This window comes from Scophthalmus maximus, chromosome 7, assembly GCF_022379125.1.
Source record: "Scophthalmus maximus strain ysfricsl-2021 chromosome 7, ASM2237912v1, whole genome shotgun sequence".
NCBI lineage: Eukaryota > Metazoa > Chordata > Actinopteri > Pleuronectiformes > Scophthalmidae > Scophthalmus > Scophthalmus maximus.
In genome coordinates, this window is record NC_061521.1 from 409,750 (window position 1) to 424,219 (window position 14,470).

General features: G+C 41.0%; 1 protein-coding gene across 18 annotated transcripts in view; it reads right to left on the reverse strand.

The window, feature by feature from the left end:
* Nucleotides 1–14,470, reverse strand: part of ptprfa (protein tyrosine phosphatase receptor type Fa) — a 300,666-nt gene that overhangs the window by 120,218 nt on the left and 165,978 nt on the right. For 13 of the 18 annotated variants that reach the window (XM_035647715.2, XM_035647720.2, XM_047333287.1 and 10 more), the window contains 2 exons: nucleotides 3,674–3,862; nucleotides 4–21 (listed from right to left, as the gene is read on the reverse strand). In XM_035647715.2, coding sequence (XP_035503608.1) covers nucleotides 4–21; nucleotides 3,674–3,862 — 207 coding nt within the window. The remainder of the gene's footprint in view (nucleotides 1–3; nucleotides 22–3,673; nucleotides 3,863–14,470) is intronic. The other 5 variants (XM_035647719.2, XM_035647721.2, XM_035647718.2 and 2 more) reach the window with 1 other exon arrangement.

Below are 14,470 nucleotides of genomic sequence, written 5' to 3' on the forward strand. Positions count from 1 at the left end.
TACCTCTGATTGGTGTACCACCTGGTGAGGTAATATGAATGCAAATAAGATTAGAGATTTGAGAATTAAGATCAGGGATAACCATATACTAAATAACCACAAGAGAAAGATACAGAAAGAGTAGAACAGAGAAAGACAAGAATGGTAGGGGAGCAGAGAGGAAAATCAGCAGTGCCTGCTATTCTAACCCTGTTTAAAAACTCATCTGTAAATATGGAATGTTGAAGAAGTGTTCGCTGAGAGAGAGATAAGCTTAATGAATACTTCCAACCAAAACCAATGACGATAAATGACAACTGTGAATTATTATTTTTTTAAATACACACTATTATTATTTTCCCTACAAGCATGTTGGATAATGCATCACAGTACAGCTACAGCTGCCATCTATCGTTTGTGCATCCAGTTATTCACTTTCACACCTGGCTGTTTGCATCACGGAGCTGGCGTCATGTTGTGATCATAAAGCTACCTATTTCCGACACTTGCTTTTTACCTGACAACACCTGACTATCAAACAATTCAGCCCTAATTCACCAACAATATGTTTGTTAAGGATCTAAGGCCTTGTTTCCTCCTGCATCCTGCCACAATGAACACAGTAAATGTTGATTGACTGAGACCTTTTCTCCTTATGAGTGTAACACTGCTGACAGTCGAACCGATGCAAATTTGGTCTGACATGAGCAGAACGGACCAGATCAATGGGAGACTACACCCTTCTCTCACTCTGATGCAATTCAAAGAAACTCATGCCCTGTAACACAGTGTAACTTAAGTACTGTCAAATTCCAAAATTAGCATACTACAGATGTATTTTTATAACAGTCATCATATAATTTGGGTCATCTAATCATGTGCCAACATTTTCTCTGTGCACTAGAATCTTAATCTTATATTATTTTTTATAAGTGAAATGCTGACTTAAGATGTAATTGGACTAAGAATTATCGCAAATATCATTTGATTCTCTGTGTAGTCAGATAAAATCATGCAGTTCCTTGTTTTGGGGCTCTTACAGTCAACGGTATCCTGTGCCTAGCTTCGAAATAAAAGTTATTGTATTTGTTGATAATGGCCTCATACTTTGCCTGTTTATGGTAATGATGACCAACTGCTGCTTCTGATCAAGTGTGTCATGTGCACATTTAGTTGCTTAAGCTATCGTTAAAGTTAGCTACATGAATCAAAAACTCTGTTGCCTAGAATTTACATCCAATTAATTTGCAATAGAAAATGCGTAGCAACAGCTGCTGGGCTCATGGGTATTAAATTATTTAGAGCTAACTGGCGTTAAAACAACTTACAATTATCCAGAGTTAAATGTGTATATATTAAGTTATATTACAGATATTGATTTGAAGAAATGAAATGGGAATACAGAAAAGCAGGTGAAAAAAACTTTGTTAACAAAAGGGCATTGATGCAATGTGATGTTTACACCACTGTGTTCCTTGTTGCAAGTGTTCCAAGAAAATCAGCTTGTTCTAACTTACATGCACACAGCATATAGTTTGTTTTTGTTAGGATTTTACTTAAATTGGCTACAGTTTTGTAAATTTACTGATCCCTCACCAACTTAACCTTTCACCCTTTCTTTAAAAAAAAAATCATGGTTCATTCCTGTTGCAGTACGGTCCATTACAGTAAGACAATAGTAGCTTTTCCTCCTTTATCTGACATAACCCTGGTGTAAGTCATCATTAGCAACCTGGGCCATTTAGGCATTTCAGGTAAGCAAAGGCATGCCAGCAATCTGGATAATAAACCATGCTGCTCTTGCGTGAACATTAAGACAAAGACCTGTCAGATAGGTGGTGAGGAAGGGGAGGAGGGGAGGGGGGTTGCTGGAAGCTGTGTGTCCCCTGGGATCTGATGAAGGCGACATCCGCAGCTTTCAGAGGGCAAGATGGACTGACAACTGCCATGACTTTCCTCCACAGCTGTCCGACGGTGAAAGGAAACCAACACCACTTCAGCGTGTCATGACAGATTTCAAGGTTCATTGTGAAAAATAATAGGATTTTATTATATTTTCACAAGGTCTGGACAGGAAGGATTTTTTCATTAGAGCAGGAAGTGGCAATGGATTGGCAGTCTTCATATTTTAGTTGGGTACATCATCGCAGCCATTATGCACACGAGTCAATTGACCTTGTTAAATTGGTGGTGCCACACCCACCCTTCGCTTCCAGCTTGTCCAGTTTGATCTTTCCAAGCAGAACTATTAGATCAAAACAAAACCTCATCACATGAAAATCTGATTATTGATTCCACAGGGAGTAGTACGATTAAATGTTTTCTATGGTGCTGGAGGAGCTTTGACAAGTTATAGCCCTGACAGTGTAACAGTGATGTCATCAGGATTATGTGCTGTCAGCCTGGGCGACACAGTGTGAACAGAATTTAACAGCCTATTATTAATTGAGAGAATACTGTTCAAAATATGTGAGCCTTAAGCATTACGCTCCCAAATACACATCTACACGTAAATAACATCAGAGACTCTTCCAGCAAAAGACTAACTGTCAAAGCTTTCAGGGTGGAACTCACTTGTTACAGTTTATGTTCACACATTTCAAAACTCAAGGAGTTTAACTCCAGCCTTGTTTACAACAGAGGAGCTTTGTCATTGTGCACTAATCGGTTTCTTCTCCAGTCCCGTTGGACAATCACATCCCGGGACCAGTGGTCACTGTGCTTGTTGGTTGAGCATATAGTGAGTCAGTGGCTTGTCAGGGTCACCTCACTGCCCAACATACAATCTTTAGTTGCACTTACTGGCAGACAAAGTGGAGTTTCAGGGATCCACAGAAGACAGAGGACACCTTTTACCCTTTTCTAAAGGAGAGCAAATGTCTGAGATTCAAAAATGAAGCTATTACTGTTTCTTAATGGATCAAAGTCATTTAATAGGCCTTACTAATTCATGAGCTATCTAATGACTCCTCTATATAATGAATTCTATGGGAACAAATCAGAAAATCAGCTTCTTACCCTTGTTTACGGGTTAAGAAGCATTCCAGCGTTGCATCCTGTAAGTGCTAGTGGTTTCAGAGGTTTTTGAGGAGCAAACATGGGCTCTCTTCTCCTCTGGGTGCTGGCCATCACCTCACAGAGCTGCTCCAAGCTGCTGCCTGTGCTTTAACACTGTTCACACGCCAATATTACCACACAGGTGCTGCTCAGGTAATTACTGAAATGATTTACATCATAAGCTTACTGTGTTACTGAAAATTATAAGTTCAAAAACTTAATTCACAAGAATTTTGATGATTGGTTCAATATTTAATCATTTCTTTAAAAATGCTGGGTATTTGCTGTTTATACTACTCTGTATATCATGTAAAATAAATGTTTTGTTAATTAAACTTGACCAGACATTTGATTTACTACTCAACAGCTTTTCATACAGTAAACTATGGACCCTTTTTATGTCATAAAAAAAAATACTGAGGTTTGTCACGCAGCTCTGGTTACTGTAAATATAAAAGATATGTCAGGCGTCTCTTAGTGTTATACAGTATATACATCTGCAGTTATTGTCATGGTGTGTGGCTTCCTCAAAACATCACCCCAATTCCACCTGTGCCACTCTTTTGGGTTTCACCACAATATTAAACCCAATAACAAAAGTGCTGAACAGAGATGTGTGTAAACATGATTGCTTTACCTGAACGCAGCTGTTTTATGCGACCATTGCTGCTGCTTATGTCCACAGGTAGAAAGTCTTTGAACCAGTAGATCTCTGGGTCAGGGTTGCCACTGGCTGCACACAGCATCGTGGCAGTACGCGTTCTCTCCACAACCTTGAGCTGGGGACCCATGTCTATGGTTGGGAAACCATGCGGGATCTGGTCCTCTGCAACAGAGACAGAGATAAGCAGAGATTGATGCCCGGGTAGCTGGATGTCATAAGGACATGATGGTATTTAAAAGTCTGTTGTGTGAGATTTCACTGCTCATCCCACAGACTTGAGCTTGTGAGGTGAACCCCATGAAATTCCAACACAGTAAAAACAGCTGCAATGTAAATACTGCAGGACAACAGCATGACTAATCCTTCAAGGGAATTTCTCGTAATGGAATTGTATGAACGAGACCAAAGACGATGCAATCCCCCCCCCCCCCCCCCCCCCCCCCCGAGTGAAATGTATTCCGACAGAAAAAAGCCCCAGCCATGCTCACATAATCTAAAATGTTTACTGTGGTCAAATGACAAACCTGCCAAATTATGGATGGAACATAATAAAATCATGTGCCGAAATGGAAAAAAAATTCCATTCCACAACTCGGTTCATGCTGCTGAGGACAGACAGCCAGAGCAGTGCCACCGTTCCTACCCCCTCATAAACAGTATACAATGTATTTGTAACGTGTCACATCCAATATGTAATGTGTAGATTCACATATTAGACATATTTCTTGTCCCAAACTGATCCCTCGCCCTTCACAACCACATCACTCTGCATGAAGTGACTAGGGCTCCCCAAATTAAGTTGCGGTTATAAACAAACAAATAAAATATGGGACACTGTTAGGGACATAGGTTTGGGAAATTTAACTCAGACCTCTAGCTATATTGAACTTTTGAGTATCATGATTTGAAGACCTATTAGGCCATGAGGTTAAGAGAACAGCACTAACAGATATGTTGGTACTGAGTAGAAGTAAGGGAATTTATGTTTCATCCCTCTCAAACCTTGAGTTGTAGGCTCCATAAACGCCTTCAGCAAACACGAATGTTAATTCAAATATTAATGCACCTGTACATTTAATCAGTGAATGAAGTTACTCCACCTCAGCTAACTGTTAAGCATGGTTTGTGATTGTATTGCAGCCAATGGCAAAATAAACTGAGGGAAGAGTGGATTCCACTCCACTAGTATAAATCCCATGTCCTGGAGTCAGTTAAGAAAGCAACATAGAAAAGAGGCTAGCTACTAAGTACATAATATCATTTTTTTTGTACAATTATCATGGGCAAATTAATTCACGATAATCATAATAAATTAAAGAATAAAGAATAATGTCAACTTCATCTTTACTTTGTTTATTGTGTTTTCACCCCATATGTTTCTCTACTACAGCCTTTCGTTTTTATTTTTACACCTGATGTTCCTAGGTGGAGAATTTTACATAATAACCCTCTGGTAACATGTCGCCTCCTATCATCTGCACAATCCACCCTGAAATGCATATATGCAATAAGGAGGCTGGAGGTGGGTGTGGTTTGGGCACTCTTTTACATTACAAGTAACATTCACAAATTCACAAACAAATTTGTACAGGGCTGCTATTTACCAGGCTTTTTCCTGTCACCTTCATACAATGCTGGAAGAGCCATCAGAGGGTGTCTTGTCCAAGAACACTTTGGTATACAGACTGGAGGAAGCAGGGATGTTAAATGGTAAATGGACTGTATTTATATAGCGCTTTTCTAGTCATATAGAACACTCAAAACGCTTTACAGGAAAGTCACATTCATCCATTGACACAGGTTTTTTTTTCTTTTCTTCTGTCATTCATACACATTCATACACTGCCGGAAGAGCTGCCAGAGGCAATTTAGGGTTAAGTATCTTGAACAGCCAATCAGAATTGGCCTTTACCAATTGGTTGATTTTGTTGAGCCATGTTGAGTGAGTGTGCAGGCAAACTTGAGTGCTAACAGAGTGACAATGTGAAGGAGCGAGGTGTGGTCTGATAGGGCACAGAGCCACAGTTTGTGTAAGTGTATATGCAGGGTGCGATTTGTGGAAAAAACTGAGGGGGAGTAACTCAATCAGGTGCCACGGGATGGCTTCGAACCTCAACCTCCGGCATGGGAGGCAGACGCGCAACCAAGGGAGCTAAAACTCTTGAGCGCTAGCAGAAGCGGCTAGCATGTGTCTTAACGTGTCCATGAGTGATGTTTACACACTGCACAGCACTCGACTGGCAGGATCAACGAACAAAACATGCAGGAATTAAATTTAGCTTCTGAATATTTGTGCTTGGTTACATTCTGAAAAGCCATGCATTGATCAAGGCTGATGGAACCAGGATCATTAGGTAAATCATCTATTGTCTCACCTACACAAGCGCTGACGGGTGGTCCATTTCTAATTTTATCGTTCTATCACACTCAAAACTGTTAACGTTACAGTGCTTTACTTAGTTTAAACATTTCTATTTTAGGTATTTTATATGGTCTATTGGGGAAGTAGCATTGATGACTTTGAGGGGGGGATGAATTTTTATGCCCCAGGGGATAGGTGGAACATACAACATTCAGGTAAGGATCCAGGGAGTATACATCAGTTGGTGGTGGATTCTGGATGTACACAGTCCATAATCCACCAAAACCTGGTTCAACCCAGGTGGCACCATGAGTGGATATTAGATGTGTGCATGGGGATGTTCATAGATATCATGTTGCACTGGTATAAATTAGGTGTGCGTGAAAAGCATAGTGTTAAGGCTGCTGTCAGTTCCCGACTGACGCACCCCTTAATTTTGGCATGGATTGGGCAGGTTTTGTAGTTTAGTGGGGCAGTTTGTGGGGGTGCGTTTACATCCAGTAGAGACATGGGATATCCGACACTACAGACAGGGAGGGGGAACCAGCGGAGCCTTCGCAGGAAGCACCACAGTTTCCCATGATATCCTCAATGGAAGATTTTCCTCTTGAGCAGTCTTGGGATGTTACTCTACATTAGCCTTTGACCAAGTGATAAGAACTGAAAGTTGACTGGTGCGCCCTGACGCAGCAGTCAAATCCCCACTTTTCATTGATCAGGGACTGAGTGGAGTGTACAGAGTGAGTCGTGACACTGAGAGAGGTGAAAAAATCAACCAGTTATAGGTTCCACAAAGATGTCCAAAACCTGTTACTAATCAGCTCATCATCTGCTGCATAAAAGCTGTGGCTTGCTGTGTGTTCATCACCAGATTGTTCTGCCAGTTCAGTGGTACTGCACCCAGCCTAACTAGCTCTGATATCTGCTCTCTGAATTTTTGCTCTCTGTGACTTTTGCTTGACACTCATCCTATTTTTGTGCTCAGGAATCACCAGAGTCTGAGCCAGCCTCAGCTTAGCCGCACATACCACGCCAAATGAAACATTAGGATCACTGTCGGCATTTGCTCTTTACATACACATTTTATAGTGTATACACATTTGTCATAGCATCTGTCAATTCTTGCGCAGCGTGTTTTTTATCTTTTGTATGGACATACAGAACAGCATCATCGGCATACATTTGGCAGGTGACATTCAAAGGACAACAACTTGGCAGATCATTTATAAACAAACTGAAAAGCAGTGGGCCTAGTACTGACCCCTGTGGTACCCCAAGATTGTTGTTACGTGAGGTTGACTTCATGTTCTTTATCCTAACACACTGTGATCTTGCAGATATGTATGATTCAATCCAATTCAGAGTACTTGGGGAGAAGTTAAAACAAGACAGTTTGGTCAACAGTATCTGGTGGTAAATGGTGTCAAACTCTTTTCTAAGATCGATGAAAACAGCACCAATGACACCGCCTGCATCGAGCTTTGATTTTATGTTTTCCAGAAAGAAGCAAACCGCCGTCTCAGTAGAATGATGTTTTCTAAAGCCAAATTGCATCCTGTTTAAGGTATATTGACTGTTGTCAAGATGAGCTACAATTTGCTCTGCTACTATTTTTTCCATGACCTTGGAGACTGCTGGAATTATGCTTATCGGTCTGTAGTTGCTGGTTATTGCAGGATTACCTGACTTAAAGACCGGTGTAATGACAGAGCACTTCCAGGGTTCAAGGAACGAACTTTCGTGGATGACTTTCTTCTCTAGCTGTAGCTCCCTAATTTCTCTGTGCACTATACTGTTTCCCGTCAGTTTTTTTCATATTTGTCCAGATCTCTTTAGCATTTCCTCTTGCAGTACTAATTATATTAATAAAAAAATGTGCCTTTGCAAATCGAATTTCCTTTAACACATTATTTCTAAGAGAAGTAAATCTCTGTCTTTCATTCACTCTTTTCGTTTTAAGTGGTATTTTAAGAGCATGATCTTGTTTTTTCAGTAATGTCCATATGGTTTCATTCAACCACGGGAGGTGATTCTTTTTTGAAGGTTTTGCTTTGATTTTTCTAGTAAATGCAGACACTGTGTCTTGGATAACAGTCATGAATACATTCCAGTTGTCACTAACATGATTATGGGTGACATAATTATCCCAATTGATATTATTTAGTGCCTGTGTCAAATTTGGAATCTCCCTCCTCGGTGCTCTCATCTGCTCTGATATTGTTTTCTTAGTACAAGAAAATCTATGTTTAGATAGCTTTCTTGTGAACAAAATGAAGTTATGGTCTGACAGACCTGTGATCATATTGAACGTCTGTTGAATTCTCTCACACTTATTGGAAAAGACAAGGTCTATGCATGTTTCAGAGGAAGTAGTTAGTCTAGTAGGACCTTTGATTAATTGAGGAAAGTTAAAATTAGTTAATAGTGATTTTTAGCTAACTCCGAATCGATTTGTCAAGCCAGTTGATATTTAAATCTCCAGGCAAAATAACTTCATTTTTTGTATCACATTCCTTAAGTAGAGCCTGAAGCTCCGCATAGAAAGCATTAGAGGCCGATGGAGGTCTATACATCCCAATCAGCGTTATCGACCTTATTTGTGGAGAGAGAGCTATTTTAAGACTGATACATTCTAGGTTGTGTTCACAGACCCATTCTCTCTGTTCACACTTTAAGTGTTCCCTTACATAAAATATAACCCCTCCACCCCAATGTCCCACCCGGTCTTTCCTAAAAATATTGTATTCTGGTACATACAGTCCCGCCATCGGTGAATTTATATTTAGCCAGGTCTCAGACAAACATAAAAAGTCCAGGTTCGAGTTACTTAGTAGATGATGAACTTGGTCACACTTGGGCAAAATGCTTCTAATATTTAAATGTCCACCAAGTAGACCTCTTGGCTTATATTGTGGGTCCCAGATTACCTTAGCTTGGTTAAGGGTGCTGTATATATTTGCAGATCATTGTTTTTTGAACACAGGGTTCCTGGGGCATAACCCACTCCTGGACTCACCCACGGCTACACCGCTGATGGAGTCTGAATGAGCTGCTGGCAGTTTGAGAGGTCCCGCTGGCAGCGATGTCAGCCCAGCCAGTGGTGGTTGAGGTCCAGCTTGCTGAGGTGGAGGCCCAACCAGTGGTGGTAGAGGTCCAGCTCATCAGCATTACATTATCATTATTATTATTAATAATAAGTCGCCAGGCACTGCTAATTGGGGAAACTGTTGGGGTACTCTGTAATATTGTGTCGATCTCACTTTGTCAAGTGCCTTGATATAATGTATGTTGTTATTTGGCGATAATCAAATAAAATTGAATTGAGTTTGTGCACTCTGACAGGATCGGGGCAGTAGTTTACCACCTTAACTTCCTGAAAAAATGGAGAGAGGTTGTACCTCTTGCCATGATGACCATGGTATTGGAGAGAGATCCATAGGCTCTACATGGATTACCATAAGGTGAATGACGTTCAACAGTCTGATGCTTACCCAATCGCCCTTAGTCATTGAACTCCTGGATTGGTTGTGCACCAGACCAAGGGCTACTGGCTGTTTCCCCTGTCTCAAGAAACAGGTCATATCTACCTGCAGCCGCATGACCAGAGCAATTGCAGCCTTCCAAAGGCCCACTTAGGCTCCCCGGCTTAAATGTGGTGGTGGGAAAATGTGGAGGTGGGCGTGGTTTGGGCAGTCAGCTGTAGGAGCTGGCTCAGCGGGAGCAGTGCAAGTTGAGTCGATTGGCACAGCTGTGGTGAGTTGCCTAATCATGCTAGCCTCTTTTATGCAGTAGTGGCGGATCAAAGAATTCTGTGTTATAGTGACTGTGTTGAAGAAGAAGAAGCATGCAGGGCTGGGCAGCACAGGGTGCAGGTCTCATTTTTTGGTGCCCCCAAGGTCTCTTTAAACTCTCCTGAGAGCACACATCAGTATGCTGCAGTGTACAAAACCATCTTTTAGTGGACTGAACTGAAAAGTATTTTTGAACTCACAATGAACTTTATAAAAAATTATGTGTATATTTTTTAATGTGACAGTTCATCACTCTGCCTTAGCATAATAGCTCCACAACTGCCACTGCAGAAAATCTGTAATATTCAGCTCAGCTCAGGCTATTCATTGAGTGTTCCAGTAATTCACCTCATTCACCTGAGGAAGGGAATTTTTCTCCCACTCGAAAGGAAATACTTTAAAGCCATCCTATATCACACCCATGGAGATTGAGAGGGTAGACTGCTACATTATTGGCTGAAATGCATTTTCAATTTCATCTTTGGATTGAGTTAACCTTAAAGTGAATGCATCCAGAGCTGAGGCCCTGTTGAGAAGGGTAGAGTGTTGCAGACAGCTCAGGTAAAACACATTCCATGTTAGCACTGCAGTGATACTGATATAGTGGATGCAAGAATCACATCAACTTTATATATATTTATGTCCCTAACCAACACACATCATCTTATCAACACAAGGAATGCATAGGTGCAGACCAACTTAACATATGTAATCAAAACTAAGGTTCTTACATTTTTTAAAGTGTACATTTGTAACAGCAGTAGGCAATGTAAAGCAGTAATTGTGTTGGTAGTATTGCTATAAGCTGTTGGAAATATTACAAACTTCTCCCATGTCCTTTACCTACATTTCCATATTTGTTTTGTCATGATCCAGGCGGTGATCGGCTAAGGTCTTGAGTCAATATTTTTCCTATGCTTCAAGTTAATGTGAACTTTTGTCTTACGTCGTTTTTCCATGCTGTAAGAAACCTCGAACCACGGATAAAGTCTTTGTTACGCCTGCCTGCCAGTCAATCTGCCTGCCCCTCTGCTCGCACTAAGCTTCATCAGTCTCCACGCCACCAGTCAAGCTCCACCCGCCTGCCTACAATCACCCTCCCCCTAACTATAATAAAATAATCTTATTAACTTCTCTGAGTCCACTTATGGGTCCTATACAAAATTGTCTGCACACATAACTTTCCCGGTTCGGGTTTTAAAACCATCGGGCAGTAGTCACAGTCACATGATCTGCTTCTGGCTGCAAAAACGGCTGTATATTTGTGCTTTGATCTTGTAAATAGATTTTAACTGATCTACAAATCATCCTCTTATGAATAACTATTAGCTTCACATTGTAAACATTTTTAAGAAAGCCTTATTGTAAAGTGGACCCAACTGACCTATGAGATCTCTCAGCATTTGTTTAAATAGTTTGTTTCTGGTTAGTCTGTGCCCCCTCTGCTTTACTCTGTAGTGAACCATAATAGAGCAAAACAAAGTCACTACAGGGACGACTGAGTGTTACCTGGGAGTGTCTCGATAACTGCAGTGGGTGGGGTGGGAGCTTTGTTACACATAATAAAAAGTGAGTTTTCAGTAACAGTCACAGAGCCACTGGTCATGATCGACAGCCTAGGTGGGCAGGCAGCTGTGCCAAGTGAATAAGCTCTGATTAATCCAGAGTAGTGGAGACTAGATCGGATTTATAGAGGCAGTTTGAGTATTGGAGTTACATAACACACAGTACATTTGACTTACAGGTGGCTATAAACACATCGCCTGATCATTGATGAAGTTGTTCTGTGTCTGCAGATATGTAAAAGCACTGTTTTATAACATGTTCGCTATAACAACTTAAAAATGTGACAGTATGTAACCAGAGAGGAAGCAGATCAGAAAATGCGAATATGAATATACTATCTAATATCCACTTTGTACATTTGTCCTCGGATGACTCATTTTTGCCTGTACTTATTCAAAATTGCAGCTGTGCTCATCTTCACATTTGATCAGTGATGTTCAGTATGGCAAACTGTTCAAAAGTTTGCAACCCCTTAAAAAGCAGGATCTTATTTAATTGTTCATCTATTAATTCTCAAATGGTTTATATGGATGTACATTCGCTGAGTCTTTGAAAACATTGCTGGGACCTTCGGCCTTAGATCAATGCTGTTGCCTGCTGCGATCATTTGGTAATTTTCATGCTGATGTTGGTGCTTTGGGAGCCTGGTGATGAGAATTCCCCTGCTGAACTTTTGCAGCCCTGGTGCAGACAGACAGGCCTCTCTGCCTGACATGGAAGATGAGGATCACTTACACTCAGGACTTTCCCAGACTGACTGTGGCTGCGAGGGAATACTTTGGACATGAAACAATGGTGCAGACAGTGGGAAGGTTTTCAGTAGGAATTATATACTGTTTCATTTTTGCTTTTGCAAGGGCACATTTGCTCTACACATCCGATGAACGCACTGATGAAGTTTGATATAAAACACAGAACTGTGTATAATTCAGTACCATTTATGTTTTCCTTTAACATATGTTAGTTTACATGGTCCTCATAAAAGTACTTTTTTATTTTAAAAAACGGTATATGGACTATATTCATATATTATTATATTTTCTAGTCTTATGGACCACTCAAAGTGCTCTGCAGGACAAGTCGCATTCACCGATTCGCACACATTCATGCAGCACTGCAGTTTTTCTGTCATATTCATACACATTCATCAGAGAGCCATCAGAGGCAATTTAGGGTTAAGTGTCATGACGGCATGTGGACTAGAAGAAGCTGGCATCGAACCTCCAACATTCGGGTTACTGGAAGACCGACTTTACCTCCTGAGCCAAGGCCACCCCACAATTTGTTTAAAAAAATTGTATTTTTGAGGTGGGAAAAACACAATGCTAACCTTCCAGAATCACTTGATCCTTCAAAATATTCTCTTGTAAGTTCTATATGTAATAGTGTTGACTGGAGTGGTTGGTGGTAGCAATGGTAGCTTGCCTTGAACTTCAGCCAACATTGTCATTAATAGAGGTTCTAATAAGCCCCTCATCAGTGCTTCTTCTTCAGGTCAGATGGACACTACAGTGTCTTGCTAGCCGAGAGTGACGAGATGGGCCAGCCTGCCTGGGGCAAACTGGTTAGCATGCTAACTTCCGTAGAATTAAAGACATTATAGAAGTAGAAGCAAAACAAAAGCTAACATTGGTGTGTTGCTCTCCACCAATGGAGTCTGTTCCTGGTGTGTAAAGAAGTTTGCTGCTGAACTCTTGTAGTGGCGAAATGTATCCTGTTCATGACGCCAATTATGTAAGGAATTTATAGGTTTCAAGAGGTTTGCAGAAAGACAAGTCGAAGCAGCCGATTAGCAGTTTCAGTGGGACATGTTTATTTTGAGATGTCTTTCTGCAAATCTCCTGAAACCTAAAAATTCCTTACATAATTGGCATCACGAACAGGATACATTTCGCCACTACACTCCATATACTGGATCAATAACTTCCATCCAAATATTTTCTTATGCTCATCAGAGATTGGGTCACAGAGGCTATGTAGGCTGCCTGACATCCCTCTCCTCAGCCATGCTTTCAAGCTCCTCCTGGGGGATACCGAGGTGCACCCTTGCCAGAAGGGATATGTAGTCCCTCCAGCGGGTTCTGGGTCTACACCATGTCACATCCCAGTTGGTCCTGCCCAGTAAACCTCCGAAGGAAGGCGCCCAGTAGGCAACCTGACAATATGCCCGAACCACCTCAACTGACCCCTTTTGACGCAAAGGAGCAGCGGTCCCCTCCAGACGTCGAAACTCCTCACTCCATCTCCAAGGCTGATCCAGACACCCTACAGAGAAACTTATTCGGCCTCTTGTATTCGAGATCTCATTCTACTGGTCACTAACTAAAGCTCTTGACAAATTTCCTGCCCATCTCCCACTCTATCTTGCCTTCACTTGTGAACAACACCCCAGTATACTTTAACTCCTTCACTTGGGGCAACATCCACAAAAAGAAAGGGATGCATCTGAGTGGTAGTATATCAGTATTTAACCATCTTTAAAGAACTGACCTAAATTTAGCTGGTTATTTGGATTTTCATTTTTCAAAGCTGGTCACCATTGTTGAAGCCATGTTTTATTTATTTTTTCATTCATAAGAGCAAGACACAACAAGTGAGACAAGGCACAGTCACACAATTACAAACATATAGAAACATATAGGGTGGGCAACAACAATGAAAATGAGACTTAAGATGCAAACAAACAAGCAGACAAACAAACAAAAAGCCCTGCTATATATTAAAGAGAAGCCGTCTTAGTGTTATTAAATGTGTATGTATGTGTGGCAAAAGCTGGTTGACATAGTCAGTTTACTTTTCAATTTGTAATATCAATATCCTAAATATTGATATTTCAAGTGAACACCCTTTTGAGACTAAGATAACAGGTAAAGGGAATTAGTTCCTGTTACTGGTAGTTGCCCCGAATTACTGCTCCCATCACTGCACAACACAGGGTAACTATGGTAACCATTAACATGACATCTCAGTTCTTCATCTTGCCTGCATATCTCTCATCAGTTGTTTCTAAAACCAGGGGAAACAGCCATCTAAGAGCACAAGAGCAGATCT